Genomic DNA, 16,935 nt, shown 5'->3' on the forward strand with positions numbered 1-16,935 from the left:
CATTTCTCCAGCTTCCACCCAAAACATATTAAAACAGCCATCCCCTATGGACAAGCCCTACACGTACACCAAATCTGTTCAGATGAGGGGGAACATGACGGGCACCTGAAAATACTCAGGGATGCCCTCATCGACCTCCAGTTCCGACGTGCCACAGGAAGGAACCATAATGACCACCTCAGGAGACAGACACGAGCTGCAATCACCAGGGTACCCTTCATTGTCTAGTACTTCCCAGGAGCTGAAAAACTACGCCATGTTCTTCGTGGCCTGCAACACATTATCAATGAGGATGAGCATCTCGCCAAGGCCTTCCCCACACCTCCACTGCTCGCCTTTAAATAACTGCCAAACCTCAAACAGATCATTGTTCGTAGCAAGCTGCCCGGTTTTCAGGCTAACTCCATACAACCCTGTCACGGTAGGCACTGCAAGACATGTCAGAGTGTCGACACGGATACCACCATTGCATGTAGGGACACCTCCCACCATGTATGTGGCAGGTACTCATGTGACTTCGCCAACGTTGTCTATCTTATACGTTGCAGGCAAGGATGCCCTGAGGTATGGTACATTGGGGAAACCGAGCAAAGGCTACAGCAACAGATAAATGGGCCCCACACAACAATCAACAGACAGGAGTGTTCCCTCCCAGTTGGGGAATACTTCAGTGGTCCAGGACATTCGATCTTGGAACAGGCAGCAGTGAAAAGTGGCTGAGCAGAGGCTGAAAGCTAAGTTCGGTACCCATAGGGAGGGCCTCAACTGGGACCTTGGGTTTATGTCACATTACAGGTGACCACCATTGCACTATACACACACACAGGCACTCCTAAACACACACACACACACACACATACATGTGGACACACATATACACATACATGCACACAGACACTCACACACACCCTGACGCACGTGCACACTCCCACACTCACACATGCATCCTCTCAGAGACTTAGACCACTCTACACTCACGCACACACATATAAACTCTCTTTCACAGACACTCACAATCCCCCACCCCAGACACACACACACAGCCACACTCACACATGCACCCCCTCACAGACTTAAGATACTCTACACTCTCATACACACCCATATACACTCTCTCTCACACTCACAACCCCCCACCACAGACAGACAGACACACACACACACAAAGACCCACATGCACACATATATGTATACGTTTGTGGGGTGAATTTGTACTTGCAGAGTTACATTGTACTTTGCTCAAAAACTGCGTGAATTCATGTAATACTCTGTTATCTCACTTTTTAGATTAGAATCAATCAAAACATCATGGCACAGACAGAGAACACAGGGGGCTAACACCTTCAACATATTGTCTAGCTAACACCAATTGTTACAGTTAACCTGAGAATGCAACTTTTTAAAAAATGTTTTGTGATTTACACATGAAAGAAGTGAAACTATTATGGTATTTGAACAGATGAAAGAATCAACAGACAATCAAGGTATTTTTCAATGTATAATTTCAGTTACACCACATTGTAAACTTTTGCTATAAATTCTGTGCCTTACAATTGTGTCCTCCACAACCACCTGATGAAGGAGCAGCGCTCCAAAAGCTAGTATGCTTCCAATTAAACCTGTTGGACTATAACCTGGTGTTGTGTGATTTTTAACTTTGCAAACCCCAGTCCAACACCAGCATCTCCAAATCAGGGCTTTAATCTGATTTTGTGTGATGTTTAACTTCAGAGTTTCATCACAGAGACAGACTGTATGGGAAAAGACTATAAGAGAAAGCTTGACTCAGAGTACAGTTAGCTAGCTTAACATTGAAATCCATTTCCTGGATGGCCTTACTAAAGCCCCATAGGCCTTACAGCTCCCCAACTCCCCACCTAACCTGTTTATATGAGGCTGCACCTTCCCATCCAGCTTTCCCCCACCTCTCCACCTGGGATTGATCATTCGCTGTTCATCGCTTGAAGCCAAGATGCTCCTGATCATGGATGAACCTCCCCTTCCCCCACCCACATGACCCATTTCCCATCTATGCATCACTGTATCCCCTCTTGCAGATACCATTGTCCCCTTCATAATTGTCATCCCTGCTTCCACCAGCCTTCATACCCCACTCCCTAACAATAGCTTGACAAGACTTCCTCCTGTGTTAGTGGCCACCATTATTGCCCTCTTTCTCCTTTGTTTCTGTCAATGGACCCAATGGTTTGACCATGGCCCATCCTCTTTGATTGATCTTACTGGACAGGGCAGCCTTGGATGACAAGTGCCCAGACCCCAACTGATGCCACTTGTAAAGCTCCTCGACTGTGTTAGCTCTAACCCCACAGAATGAATGCTATGGAGCCACAGGACTGACTGTGACCCACTGTGCAGTCTGCAGGCACACATACCCTCTGACTGAGAACATTGTGACTGGAATACTGACCCCAGGTTGGTATTAGAGGTTGCCCTTGACATATTGTGTGAGAACATTGTCTGCTTTTAAACAAGAATCGAACCTTCCAGAGTTACTGAGACACTTCAGTTTATGACTGCTGAGTTACAACACTTAATTAAACATACACATATTCCTTCAGCAAAACACAGAAATGCATTGGACCAGGGACCTTTCCAATCATTACAGCACTAGGGCTCACATGCTATTTTCTTCTCATTTCATTTCAGCCAAACTGGCAATTTTAGGTTAATAATTACCTAACAATTATAAATGTCAATATTAAATAGAAATAATGATAAAAAATAATTTTAATTGAATGAAAATGCCTCTTTTTGATGCATTTCACTTTAATCTTTTTAGGGAGGTGTGGTAAGGGTGAATAATAAATTATTCTGTGGGAATTTGGATCTTAAAGTAGATGTAAAATAAGCACTTGGTTTCATTTAAGTGAAAGCAGTAATTTTTTTAAAAAAAAGGTCAGAAAGTCATTTAGAAAAGTGAACCAAAGTCATCATTTCCAAGACGGCAAGTCACTTTCGCTACATATTTACCACGATACCTGTGTGTCAAGTGATGAACTGTTTACAAAGTTGAACAGAAAAAGAGACCAGGAGCCACTCGTTTTCATTTGAATTTCAGTTCAGGATCAGATTTCATTCAGGAGAACAGTCTCACTCTAACACAAGGTTTTCAGTTATGATGTCTCCAAGCAATAACAGTTTGCATAAAAGGGATTCACGCTATCATGCAATCATAAATGGAAAGCTGTCTCCAGACTACCAAACCGGCAGATTCAGTTCAGTAAGAGTTTATAAGGTTAAGGCAGAAGTGACACATCACGAGGGTGACACATCTGTATGGTATGTTACTGAGAGAGAGAAAAAGTTGAAACTTTACTTGGATGGAGAAATTGCCACAAATGACCACCGGCATCTCTCTGCATTACAAATGGTTACGTTTATCTCGAGATTTACCATTTCAGAAGGTGCGGGGTAAGGTGTCTGGAGTCCATGCGCTCCCACAGCAGCGAGGGGTTGGCTGTGCTCCTCACCATATTCTAGCCCCACACAGGAATGCACATGGTGATTAAACACTGTAAAGACACGCAACATACGCTGCGTAAATTTAGTCCAGAAAGTACGAGAGCAATGCTTTGGCATTTTAGTCCGCCAATATCGGTCCATTTTTTCGGAACTTGATTCACTTTCTTTGTAAGAACCGAAGCAGACGTGGAGCTGAATGGATTTACCTCGAGGTGATTGCAAGAGCTTGGTTTGGACATAACCCCCCACCCCCCCACCCCAGCAATTTGAGCTTCAGGAAATAATCGGACAAGTTTGCTGAACAAAATGCATTTCAGCACCTGAAGGGTTATTTCTGCTTATGGCGAGTCTCTCAGTGACGTCGCGAGTGGTTGAGTTACTCTGAGTGGCAAATGCAAGACAGTTTGGTTAAATGCAGCGATAGACGCGAGAGATTAGTTTGCGTATGTGTGTGGGGTGGAAGGTGGAGGGGGTGGGGGGTGGTGGCTCACTATATCCCAGGAATAAAAGGAAAGCGTCCCAGCGAGCTCTGAACAAGATTCAGGCAACACCCAGTGACCCATCCGAAGCCAGAGAACACTGCAGTCCCCATACTCTGCAGATTTCCAGATGTCTGTGCAGCGTCGGGAGGCGGGATCACCGTCCCAACGACCCGACTGGGAGAACCAGGACAGCATCGATGTGGAAAGTTTGGAGATCTTTTCCCAAGGTCTGCGCTGCGTCCAGGAGGATGGGGAAGGGGAGGAGGAGGAGGAGGAGAGGGTGGCGAAGAAGCCGGCCCCCGAGCACCGCAGGCTGGCCAGGAGCCCCAAGTGCGCTCGCTGCAGGAACCACGGCGTCGTCTCCTGCCTGAAAGGACACAAGAGATTCTGCCGCTGGAGAGACTGTCAGTGCACCAACTGTCTCCTGGTGGTGGAGAGGCAGAGGGTGATGGCAGCCCAGGTAGCTCTGAGGAGGCTGCAAGCCACAGAGGTGAGACCAGCTTTCAAAATAAAGACTCCAGAGTGCGCGACTTCACAGAAATGAAACCTTTCTAATTTAGGGCTGAAACAATATGTAACTGGTGTTGAACTTTCTGGCCAATGATCAATTAAATATTTAGAAATCGTATTTTGAAATACTCCAACTTTAATGTATCCGTCAGGTCGCATGCGTCAAGACACAGTGTAACATCAACTGTGTCAGCAAGTTGAGAATTTGGCATTGTGTTCGTCACTTTTAATTTGCAAGTGATGTTAGCAACTGTGGGATGAGTTTAATGCAGGCGGGACAGATTGTGGGATCAAAGTCAGTTTTGACTATAATCACGGGAAGCGTTCTGTGTATTTTAATAAAACAAAAAGACTATAAACTTAGGTTGTTACACAAACTTGGTTGGAAGCCAGATCTGTAGAAGTAAGAAATATTAGAAACCAGGAAAGCAATTCTGTAGAATGAACATGTTCAACTTTACACCTGCATGTTTTATTCACGCTATTGCATACGTGGCACATGTAGGTCTGGCAATTATTTGTTTCCTAATCCAAACAATAGAATTGTATAAACTTATATATAATTAATACTAACTACTTCCTGGAGTAAAGTGAAGTCAGATACTTGATGATTTGTACTTTCGTGACATTCTTTTCTAAATCTGGCACCATTACCTCACTCCAATCAGAGATCAATCGAATTACATAACCAGTTATATGTAGTTACAGAAAGTAATAAGAAATTAAACGATTCCTTAAATCCAATCTGACTTCGATCTCAAGTGCAGACAGTTTCTAATGTGTATATATTGGTTTGGAAAACAAACCTTTAAACAAGCCTCTGTACCGAGAGCAACTTAAAGCCATTTCAGCAAATAGGGAACGACTCCAGAGACGAATTGTCAATAAAATTAGATAGTTATAGATAACTGGTAGGAAGCTGTTCCATTGTTTCACAATGTAAGGCTTTTGTTATAGAGTAGCTAATGGGAGTGTGATTACACTTCGGGTGTTGGTTTTCTGATGGTGGTGTTTGGTATAGCTCTAACCTTTTTAAAAGTGCATTTTTAAAAAGGAGAAATTAACTTAAATTTCTGGTCTCAAAAGGTAAAGAAAGGTGTGAGCTGCAAAGAATCAACAGCCTCGGTCCGCAAGACATCTTACCAGCGTTACCCTCGGATGCCTAGCCTCCTGGCAAAAAGCATTTTGGAAGGTAAAATTATTAATCATATAGACTCGAGAGGTTAATGATCCAACTGGCAATCACTAAAATGAACAGGACTTCGATACTTTTAACTCAGTCTCTGCCTCTTCATCAGGTAGCTACATTTTTGTATTTATATGTAGCAGTCTTTCAAGCCTTCTCCTTCATTTAGTATGCAATGTACTAACTTTCTTCCTTTCTAACTTTCGTACTTTCTAATTGACTTGATCCTTCATTGATGGGCTTAACAACAAAAGTACTGACTTAAGGTAAAATCTTCCTTCAATAACAAGGATATATTGACTTTTGACTTTCTGCCTTTCAGTTTAGACTGCATACTGTTTATTCAATACGAGTTTAAATTAAATGCAGAAAGATAAGGCTGGTCCGGATCATAGCTTTAGAAACTTCAAATTAAATAACAATTATGTAAAGTAGCAGTTACATCATAGATTTGCAATATAATAATCAGAATTTACAAATACATTAAGACAGAATTGACCCGTTTCTCCCTCCTCCCCATTTTGTTGTTATAGTTCTCTCTTTGTTATAGTTTCTTTGTTATAGTTCTCTCCATTCAGGCTTGTTGGTAAGTGGGGTGAATCTGTGATATTGACTTGCAGAGCTTATTCTGCAGCATCGCACAAATATATTGGCTAAATACAAAATCAACTCTGAATTGATTACTTTATGCCATATTGCGCTCTTTGTGTCTCTCTTCTCTCTGTGTGTCTCTCTCTCCCTGTCTGTGTCTGTCTGTCTGTCTGTCTCTCTCTCTCTCTGATATAAAGCATTTATATAATGTAATTTTCTGTCATGGAACATTGAGGTAGGGTCACCAGATCTGAAATGCTAACTTTGTGATTTCTCTGCACAGACGCTGCCTGATCTGCTGAGCTTTGCCAGCAGCTTCAGTTTTTGTTTCTGATTTACAGCATTTGCAGTTCTTTCCATTTTTAGAAAATTACATTATTGCTCACACCACCAATCTTCAAAATCTTCATTTTCACTTCTGTCAGTTGTTAACTTGACAAGGCTTTCAGTGCTTTTTCAATTTTTTTTTAACAATGTGTTTATTTCTTTCCAGCTTTTCTGGTGTGTCACACCACAACCTTTTTTTTTTAAGAGGCCGGATCTGTGACCCTTCATTTCTTAAAGGCATTAATCTTAATTAAGTCTGTTTCTGTACAAGCCTTTCTGAGAAAGTTAGTTGTGTGTGTGTTAGCGATGAGTGAGGGTACTTGTGTGTGAGGGTGGTTGGGAGTAGGGGTGGCTCTGAGTTTTATTCTGCTTGCTTGATTTTAGCTCTGAGGATTTGGTCTTTAATCCAAATACAGAAAGAGATGCTGTTGAATAATCTTGTGGGTCAGCTGGTATTCTTGGTTTTACTGCCATGTACAAATCTTCTACACAGCTATGGGAGAGAAATGCAACGCAGAAACTCACTGATATGTGGTTCCTAAATCAAAAGAACAGTATAACAGCACTTAAATTTCAAAGTGATAGCGTACATTTATGTACCTCAATTTGTGTATGTTGAAATGTGTTTTAATAGCCAGAACTTTTGTTCTGTGTTTTACAACATGAAAGGATGCACACTGTTTCCTGCAGTTTAGGTCCAATTGTGCTGCAGGTAACAGTTTCAGATAGGTTTCTATAGAGGGCGATATGCCACCAGCAGACCTGAGTCAAGATGCACCTTGCAATATCTCCCACGTTGCCAAGCTGAGATTTGCAAGTGGCTGCAAACATATATGCTTTACTTAATCAGGGCTTTCCATAGTTGAACGTCAGCTTATACATCCAACATTATAGGATTCATTTTACAACACTGTGATCTAAGAGTGCTTTAATGCTTCAGCATGAGAATCAAAGTGTTGCAGTCTCAAATTCTCAACAGCTATAGAGACAGCCCTGAACATATTTCTGATTAGAAATAGTGTGTCAACTTTTGATGAAGGTGTTGTTGTGCTATTTGGGGTTGACACCAAATAGAATCTAACCGAATTCTAGTGCGAAACGTGGGTTAAAGTGCTGTTGGGTGTTTACTAGATCTTTAACAACATTGCAAACTTACTTTGATTTAAATTAAATATAGAGTCATAGAGTCATAGAGATGTACAGCATGGAAACAGACCATTCGTTCCAACCATTCCATGCCGACCAGATACCCCAACCCAATCTAGTCCCACCTGCCAGCACCTGGCCCATATCCCTCCAAACCCTTCCTATTCTTATGCCCATCCAAGTGCCTCTTAAATGTTGCAATTGTATCAGCCTCCACCACATCCTCTAGCAGCTCATTCCATACATGCACCACCCTCTGCATGAAAAAGTTGCCCCTTAGGTCTCTTTTATATCTTTCCCCTCTCACCCTAAACCTATGCCCTCTAGTTCTGGACTCCCCAACCCCAGGGAAAAGACTTTGCCTATTAATCAATCCATGCCCTCATAATTTTGTAAACCTCTATAATGTCACCCCTCAGCCTCCAACGCTCCAGGGAAAACAGCCCCAGCCTGTTCAGCCTCTCCCTGTAGCTCAGATCCTCCAAACCTGGCAACATCCTTGTAAATCTTTTCTGAACCCTTTCAAGTTTCACAACATCTTTCCGATAGGAAGGAGACCAGAATTGCATGCAATATTCCAACAGTGGCCTAATCAATGTCCTGTATAGCCACAACATGACCTCCCAACTCCTTACTCAATACTCTGACCAATAAAGGAAAGCATATCAAATGCCTTCTTCACTATCCTATCTACCTGCAACTCCACTTTCAAGGAGCTATGAACCAGCACTCCAAGGTGTCTTTGTTCAGCAACACACCTTAGGACCTTAGCATTAAGTGTATAAGTCCTGCTAAGATTTGCTTTCCCAAAATGCAGCACCTTGCATTTAGCTGAATTAAACTCCATCTGCCACTTCTCAGCCCATTGGCCCACCTGGTCAAGATCCTCTTGAAATCTGAGGTAATCCTCTTTGTGGTCCACTACACTTCCAATTTTGGTGTCATCTGCAAACTTACTAACTGTACCTCTTATGCTCGCATCCAAATCATTTATGTAAATGACAAAAAGTAGAGGGCCCAGCACCGATCCTTGTGGCACTCCACTGATCACAGGCCTCCAGTCTGAAAAACAACCCTCCACCACCACCCTCTGTCTTCTACCTTTGAGCCAGTTCTGTATCCAAATATCTAGTTCTCCCTGTATTCCATGAGATCTAACCTTGCTAATCAGCCTCCCATGGGGAACCTTATCAAACACCTTACTGAAGACCATATAGATCACATCTACTGCTCTGCCCTCATCAATCTTCTTTGTTACTTTTTCAAAAAACTCAATCAAGTTTGTGAGACATGATTTCCCACGCACAAAGCTATGTTGACTATCCCGAATCAGTCCTTGTCTTTCCAAATACATGTACATCTTGTCCCTCAGGATTCCCTCCAACAATTTGCCCACCACCGAGGTCAGGCTCACTTTTCTATAGTTCCTTGGCTTGTTTTTACCGCCCTGCTTAAACAGAGGCACACGTTTGCCAACCTCCAGTCTTCCGGTACCTCACCTGTGATTATTGATGATACAAATATCTCAGCAAGAGGCCCAGCAATCACTTCTCCAGCTTCCCACAGAGTTCTTGCGTTCACTTGATCAGGTCCTGGAGATTTATCCACCTTGAACCATTTCAAGACATCCATCACTTCCTCCTCTGTAATCTGGACATTTTGCAAGATGTCGCCATCTATTTCCCTACAGTCTATATCTTCCATATCCTTTTCCACAGTAAATACTGATGCAAAATATTCATTTAGTATCTCCCCCATTTTCTGTGGCTCCACACAAAGGCCGCCTTGCTGACCTTTGAGGGGCCCTATTCTCTCTCTAGTTACCCTTTTGTCCTTAATATATTTGTAAAACCCCTTTGGATTCTCCTTAATTCTATTTGCCAAAGTTATCTCGTGTCCCCGTTTTGCTCTCCTGATTTCCCTCTTAAGTATACTCCTACTTTCTTTATACCCTTCTAAGGATTCACTCGATCTATCCTGTCTGTACCTGACATATGCTTCCTTCTTTTTCTTAACCAACCCCTCAATTTCTTTCGTCATCCAGCATTCCCTATCCCTACCAGCCTTCCCTTTCACCCTGACAGGAATATACTTTCCCTGGATTCTTGCTATCTCATTTCTGAAAGCTTCCCATTTTCCAGCCGTCCCTTTACCTGCGAACATCTGCCTCCAATCAGCTTTTGAAAGTTCTTGCCTAATACCGTCAAAATTGGCCTTTCTCCAACTTAGAACTTCAACTTTTAGATCTGGTCTATCCTTTTCCATCACGAGTAGAATTATGGTCGCTGGCCCCAAAGTGCTCCCCCACTGACACCTCAGTCACCTGTCCTGCCTTATTTCCCAAGAGTAGGTCAAGTTTTGCACCTTCTCTAGTAGGTCCATCCGCATACTGAATCAGAAAATTGTCTTGTACACACTTAACAAATTCCTCTCCATCTACACCTTTAGCACTATGGCAGTCCCAGTCGATGCTTGGAAAGTTAAAATCCCCTACCGTAACCACCATATTATTCTTACAGATAGCTGAGATCTCCTTACAAGTTTGTTTCTCAATTTCCCTCTGACTATTGGGGGGTCTATAATACAATCCTATAGAGTATGAAAATGCCCACCCTCATTCCTAAAAATAATTACATCTTAAGAAATATGAGGAATATTTTGTATACTGATGCGCAAGGCTGTCACCTCGATAGAACGACTCCCGTTTACATCCAGAGTAGCTGACTGCCTGGAACTAACTCTGCAACTGCTTATATTAGGTTGCTAGCTGCAGAATAACCACATCAGAACTCACTCTCTTTGATCCCAGATAGTCACAGTAGCAAATCTATATTCATTGATAATTGCTCAATCTGCAAAGATAGAGAACTGCTCTGTCCAAGCTGAAATGATATATTCATTTTTGTTTCATCCTCTTTTTTTTAATATAAATTATAGATTACCCTTCAAAGATTTTTAACCAAAATGAAATCTCTTCAGGTTGCACAAACAACTAAAATATAGCTGAATTAATTTATATTCTCTTTGCACAAATGAGGACATATTAGTAAATATTCTTAATAGTTACATCCTTTCAAATATTCACAAGGACAAACATAATTAAACATAATACCAAAGTATCAAATTTAAAAACAAGATTTTGATATAAATAAAATTGAAGTCCTACAAAATCTGAAATTACTGAAAACAAATTCTCAGGTTAGCTTGTATTTATTTGAAGGTTAGAGACAAGCAAAGATGTTTATGTAGCATTGACAATCAAATATGGTTGGAAAGGCAGGTTAAGTGGGATACAAACAGTTGAGATATTAATAGGTTAAGTAAATGGAATAAGGTTGAAAAATGGAGTGTACTGTGGGAAAATCCAAAATTGTTAATTTTGGAAGGGAGAACACAAGAATGATATTAGTTAAATGGAGAAAAACTGTAGGAAGCTGCAGCACAAAGGGACTTAGGGGTATTTGTGCCTAAAACACAAAGCTAGCACACAGGTACAGCAGGTAATCAGGATTTAATGGAATGTTGACCCTCAATTCAAAGGACTTGGAGAATAAGAGTAGGGACATTTCACTGCAACTGTACAAGGTGTGAGTGAGACCACATCTGAAGTACTATGAGCAGTTTTAGTCCCCTTATTTAAATAAAAATATTAATTCACTAGAAGCAGTTCAAGGAAGGTTCACTAGGATGATCCCATGTACAGAAGGATTGTCTTATGGGCAAAGGCTAAACTGATTGGGACTCTTCACTGCAGTTTTGAAGAGTAAGAGGTGATCACATTGAAACATATAGGATTCTTAAGGAGCTGGCAGAGTAAATACTGAGAGAATGTTTCCTATAATGGGAGAGTGTAGGACCAGAGGGCATAGTCTCTGAATAAAGGGGCACCAATCTATGACTAAGAAGAAGAGGAATTTCTTTTCTCATTACTTTGAAAGGTAACTTTTAATGTCATTTCTGTTGGATTAAGTTTCAATTATTTTATGGATACAGTTTGTATCTTATCGCTGGATATTGTACTGTATATAAGGGCAATGTCAATGTTGATATTGGATATTATTTCCACGTGGTACATACAGTTGCATTTTTTCTTCAGGTTATCGGCCTTCACAGGATGACAGTTTCTCCTGTCCAAACCGTTTTGTTCTACCACCACTAAGTGACAGAATGAGGAAAAGGAGAGCATTTGCAGACAAGGAGCTGGAAAGTGTGATGCTTGAGAGAGAGTACAGAGAGAGAGAGTTACAAGAAGTTACTGCAGTTCAAGCATTCATGAGACCCTGTGTGGAAACTATCCCAGAGTACAACTTACTTAGATTCAGCTACAACCAGTTTTTTGACCCATCACAACTTAACCCTTCAACATCCGGGGACTTACTGAACTTTTACATTCCTCTTGTACACACAAACGCTGCCGTCTGGGACTTTGGAACTCAGTGTTACCAAGGAAACATTGAACAAAGCAGGGGTTCCCATTCAGCAAACATGGCAGGCTGCACTTCTGAACAAGCATCAGGCTATACTTCAGCATGGGGGCAAAAGCCTACAGCAGTCAACAACTCCTTCTATTCAAACAGTACGCACAACCATAGCAACTTACCTGAACAGTTGGATCCTATGCGGAAAATGTTATCAAACGGAAAGCTATCCTCAAAGGAACTGTGTTCTGGTCATAGAGATTACTGCACTGAGGCAACAATTACAAATAACATTGACTCAGCCTCTGAACGTCCAGCTGTTGGCCTCTTGCAGAAAAAAAATGCACAACACACAGGTCTGTCTGAAAAGCATATTTTACTGAAAAATTACTTACCCCCAGATTCACATGTAGTCCCTGAGCTGAGCAGTAAATCTGGCCCACACAGCTTCATTGCAAGAGAAACTTTAAGACAATTTGCAAAGAAAACACAGGAACATTGTTCTCGTAGTCAAGTAAGAATATCTAAACAGCTGTTACCATTTTCCGTGGAATCCCTTTTGAAAACATAAATTTAAAGACCGGTTTTATTCCAGTTTAGAAAAATTCCATTTGAATTAAATTTTGCTTTCTCCTGAAGGAGGATCCAATGCAGATATGTTCAAAAAAAGTCTGATAACCCACTCACATTTAAAAGGCAAATTGTCTCTTTTCCTTTTTGTTTAATTATTGTTAATAAAATGTCCTCGAAATGCTTGTCTTTTGACCATTAATTAAAGAGGTTCTTTTATTCTCCATCATATTCAACGTCTATTTGTGTATGTAAATTAGAATGATCTGTTCAATTAGTTGTTAATTCTATTTGAAAAAGAAGTGTTCATAAAAAAGATCCACAGATGACTGAATTCTGAAATAAAAATAGAGTAGTAGAAATTGTCAGCAAGTCAGGTAGCATCTATATAGACAGAAACAGGTATGATTTCAGTTTGATGATCTTTCATCAGAATTGCTTTTATAAAACACCTGAGCTTCCTAATGAAATAACAGTAATCAATACATGATCATAAGGGAGACATGAGTTAAAAAAAACCTTTGGAGCCATATTTTCAGTGACTTCAATGAGGGAATAAGGAATCACTGTGAAAATAAGTATATGAGAAAGTAATCTTAGCAGCACTTCTTTTCCTTTCATTTTAATTCAAAAAGATATTCCATGACTTAATGGTAATGTTCAACAGGGAACTCCATTATCCAACTACTTTTGGAAATTAAATACTCCATGGCTGAAAACATTGCTACAATCCAGGCAGTTAGTAAATAGGTTGAACCTTTTGGTTTGTATTCCTTTGTCTGGTCAGGTGATAGCCTCACTGAGCTTACCAGGAAAAGTCAACCATGATTCCTACTTCTGATTATTATTCAGTAACTCTAATTACACCAGTGTGTACATTGGATTGCATAAAACCTGAGTAACTTTTCGGGTTGAAGTGAACCAGACAATATCCATGTTAACTCATTGCTGAACAATCCAGTGGTAGTGATTGTAATATAACTAATAATGATCAAGGTCCACACTACTGAAGTCAGTACAATAATTCACTTCAAGTAGCACTCAGAATTACTTGAGACCCTTCACAATTGCTTTATCAGGTGTTCTTTTCAAATTATGATTATGATTACATTTCCATTGATATTAAGCCGTTTGGAGCTGCTGACACCCTTCTAGCTAACATCCTGTATTGATGCCATGTTAAGTATAGTTAATGTAGCTTCTCGTGTAACATTCAGTAGCTTATTCCATTTGTGCTACTGACTACACCTCTACTTATTCTAATCCAGTTCTCTTGCACTCTCAGCGTTTCATGATTCAGATAGCTGCTTACTGTTACTCCATTGATATTAACTTAGCCCCCTCATATTAATAGCTTTTCGGCAGTATCTTGCATCATACTCCAGATGGCACTATCTTTTCAGAAACAAAATGTTTGCTAGTGAGATCAACAGAGAGTTGTTCCTACACCAGAGCTTCACATGCTGCTTATTAAATTTTACTTACTAAAGGGGAAAATAAAACTTCAGCTGCTATTGGTAGCAATATTTAATAACTAACATTTTATTATTAAGTTTTTTGCTGGCAATCTGAGGCTGGCAATTAGTGCTTTGCGCACACATTTGAATATCTGTCCATGATTTGTACTCTCTCTTGCTCAGTGATGGTGCAAGAGGACCATATAAGTTTTGCTGTATCATATATTGCACGATGTTAGAATATCAGTCAGTGTTTTGTTGTAAGTGTAATTAATGACTGTATTTCTTATGATGTTATTTCTACTCTTTCCATTGCTAATCTGATCAACTCTAATGCTTTAAATGACATTAAGTGTTTAATCCTCTGGGAACAATCAAAAAGATGTAAGTTTAACATGTTTGCATATACTCTCTCAACCATCAACAGATCCACTGCCCAGAGTGGTCAGAAAATTTTATAAGCGATTTAACCTGTTACTCTAACCACCAAGTTATAAATATTTTTATCACATTGATTGAGAAAAGGGTTTTCAAAAGCTGTTTTCAGATGAGGCATTTTTTTTTAAAAAATGGTGTTTGTGTTTAAAATGGCTGAAATTAAATGGGGAAACTATATGGTAGAGCTAGGACATTTAAAAGTCTAAATTCTATATTACGTAGAAAATAGCAATGATAATGAGGGGATATTTCAGTACAGAAGCTAATCCTGATATTCAAGTCATATAGTTATGAGATAATTGCATTTTTATGTTACAATTAAAAAGAAATAGGCCTCTGAAACCTTAGTGCTTCTACAACACTGAACATTACGACACAGCTGATCTGAGGGTTAGTGAATTCTCTTGAAAAGGCCATACTGCAAGATTTAGATACACAAACATACACACTGAAACAGAGTTTTAGAAAGACTTTTAAAACTTTTTAAGAACAGTTAGTTACTCATTTATTTTCCCTAAATTAAGCAATTGCTCAAATCCTTGAGCATCAAAGCAGTAAGTAAGTTTTTGTATTCTATTTAACTCAATTTTCCATTAAAGATAATAAGATGTTACTACCTTTTTTTAAAATGTGAAAAAGAACAAGTACAGAGTGAGTAAAGATGCCTAATAACCTAGTGACATATTTGGATTGAAGTAGCTAAAATATCCCAATGTGCCCAAGTGTTGCATTCTTCAATGACAGCCATGTGCTCATTTTAGCACTTCCTAAAATTAGAAAGGTTTCTTACATTACTTTAACATTAGATTGGTTCAAATTTCACCTCAGGGACTTGAACATACTATCTAGGCTGACCCTCTAGTGCAGTATGAATAGAGTGTTACACTGTCATATATACTGGGCTGAAGTTTACAGAGTATCATACACTCTGCCCCATGTAACCCCTTTCCCCCACATGCTAAAGTGGTGAGTTGGGGGCTAGCTGTCCATTGGAAGAATGGCTGCCCTGCTGTCATTTTTGGTTATTAGTAGGCTGGAGGCAGGACTTCTCCCCCAGTGGATAGGAGGTCCGACCACAGACAACTGCTCGGCCAATTTCCTTCTCTATACCAGCATCAGATGGGAGCTGTGGCCACTGCTAGGACTACAGACAATTCTTAATGGAGATTCTCAGGCCTGGTAACAAGGTAACTGGGAGAGTTAGGGAGCATGGGGAAGCCTTGCTTAAGTAGACAGGTCCCTTTAAAAAGGGATTGAGGAATTCGGATATGGCTTTGAGAGGCTGCGGGGGAGGTAAAAGAAAGGAGTGCAATCCTGATGTAGGGGAGGAAAGGTGACTTCAAGAGCACAGTTGACTGACAAAGGAGGTCCCTTTCTTCTCTCAAAACAGTCCATGCAGCTAAAGCTGCGAGGCTACTGTTGGGCATGGCCCTCCATTTGCAGCGGGTAAAATTGCAGTGGAGACGTGAAGAAGCCCTAACGCTGGCAGGCAGGCCACCTAATATCTTCACCATCACCTGTCCAACTTTAGACAGGTCAGGGATAGGTGGTGGGAAGGCTGCAGGCTGGATTTTATGAGCACTGCTCCTCAAATCCACTCGTGGTCCAGGGTAAAATGAGCCACTTTCAGGTAAGACATTAAACTGAGGCCCCATCTATCTTCTACAGGTGAGTGGGGGTGGGGATGGAGGTGATAGGTCAGAGAGGAGGGTGGGGGGAGGTAGCAAAGAGTACAATGGGTGAATGGGGATGGGATGAAGGTGATAGGTCAGGGAGGAGGATGGAGTGGATGGGTGGCAAGGAAGTTAGGCAGGTAGGACATGTCGTGGGGAAGGTGCTAAGCTGGAAGGTTGGAGCTGGGGTGAGGTGGGGGAAGAGCAAATGAGGAAACTGGTGCTGGAGAGCAGGTAGGTTCTCCCCAGTCTCCTGGTCAAAAGCCCTTAACTGGCATAAAAATGGACATTACCTGGTCATTAATGTATTGCTGTTTGTAGGACCTTGCGGGGCGCAAATTGGCTGACCTTTGATTAGACTTTGAACTACTTAATTAGCTGTTTTATGAGGAGTGAGATGGCGAAACATCTGCATAACTGCAAATATAAATTTCTTATACCTAATGCAGCTCTAAGATTTAATTTATTTTGTAAACAATTCTTTTCCACGTAGTAAAAGTTAAGGTGCAAAAAATGGTTGAAATCTATGAAAGGTTTGAGTCCTGCTTCCATCCAGACTGTGATGCGATTAAAATCTCTCCAGTCCTCTCTGGCTTGTGAGAGAAAGTTTGTCTTGTTTCCAATGTCTGTCTCAGACCTGCCTTTTAATCTGTC

At 40.8% G+C, this 16,935-nt stretch overlaps 1 protein-coding gene across 1 annotated transcript; it reads left to right on the forward strand.

Moving 5' to 3' along the window:
* The first annotated feature begins 4,092 nt into the window (after positions 1-4,092).
* On the forward strand, positions 4,093-16,273 carry LOC140479350 (uncharacterized). Its single transcript, XM_072573260.1, has 3 exons — positions 4,093-4,455; positions 5,562-5,667; positions 11,822-16,273. Exons 1-3 carry the CDS (start codon positions 4,093-4,095, stop codon positions 12,712-12,714), a joined length of 1,362 nt encoding a protein of 453 aa, XP_072429361.1. The 3' UTR covers positions 12,715-16,273.
* Positions 16,274-16,935: the final 662 nt, after the last annotated feature.

Source organism: Chiloscyllium punctatum, chromosome 7 (assembly GCF_047496795.1).
Source record: "Chiloscyllium punctatum isolate Juve2018m chromosome 7, sChiPun1.3, whole genome shotgun sequence".
NCBI classification, from domain to species: Eukaryota; Metazoa; Chordata; class Chondrichthyes; order Orectolobiformes; family Hemiscylliidae; genus Chiloscyllium; species Chiloscyllium punctatum.

Excerpts from the sequence above, each read along its gene's own strand:
- LOC140479350 (XM_072573260.1), top strand. The coding sequence starts at position 4,093 with ATGTCTGTGCAGCGTCGGGAGGCGGGATCACCGTCCCAACGACCCGAC. Across the intron at positions 4,456-5,561 it reads GGAGGCTGCAAGCCACAGAG|GTAAAGAAAGGTGTGAGCTG; the intron begins GTGAGACCAGCT and ends TGGTCTCAAAAG. Across the intron at positions 5,668-11,821 it reads GGCAAAAAGCATTTTGGAAG|GTTATCGGCCTTCACAGGAT; the intron begins GTAAAATTATTA and ends TTTTTTCTTCAG.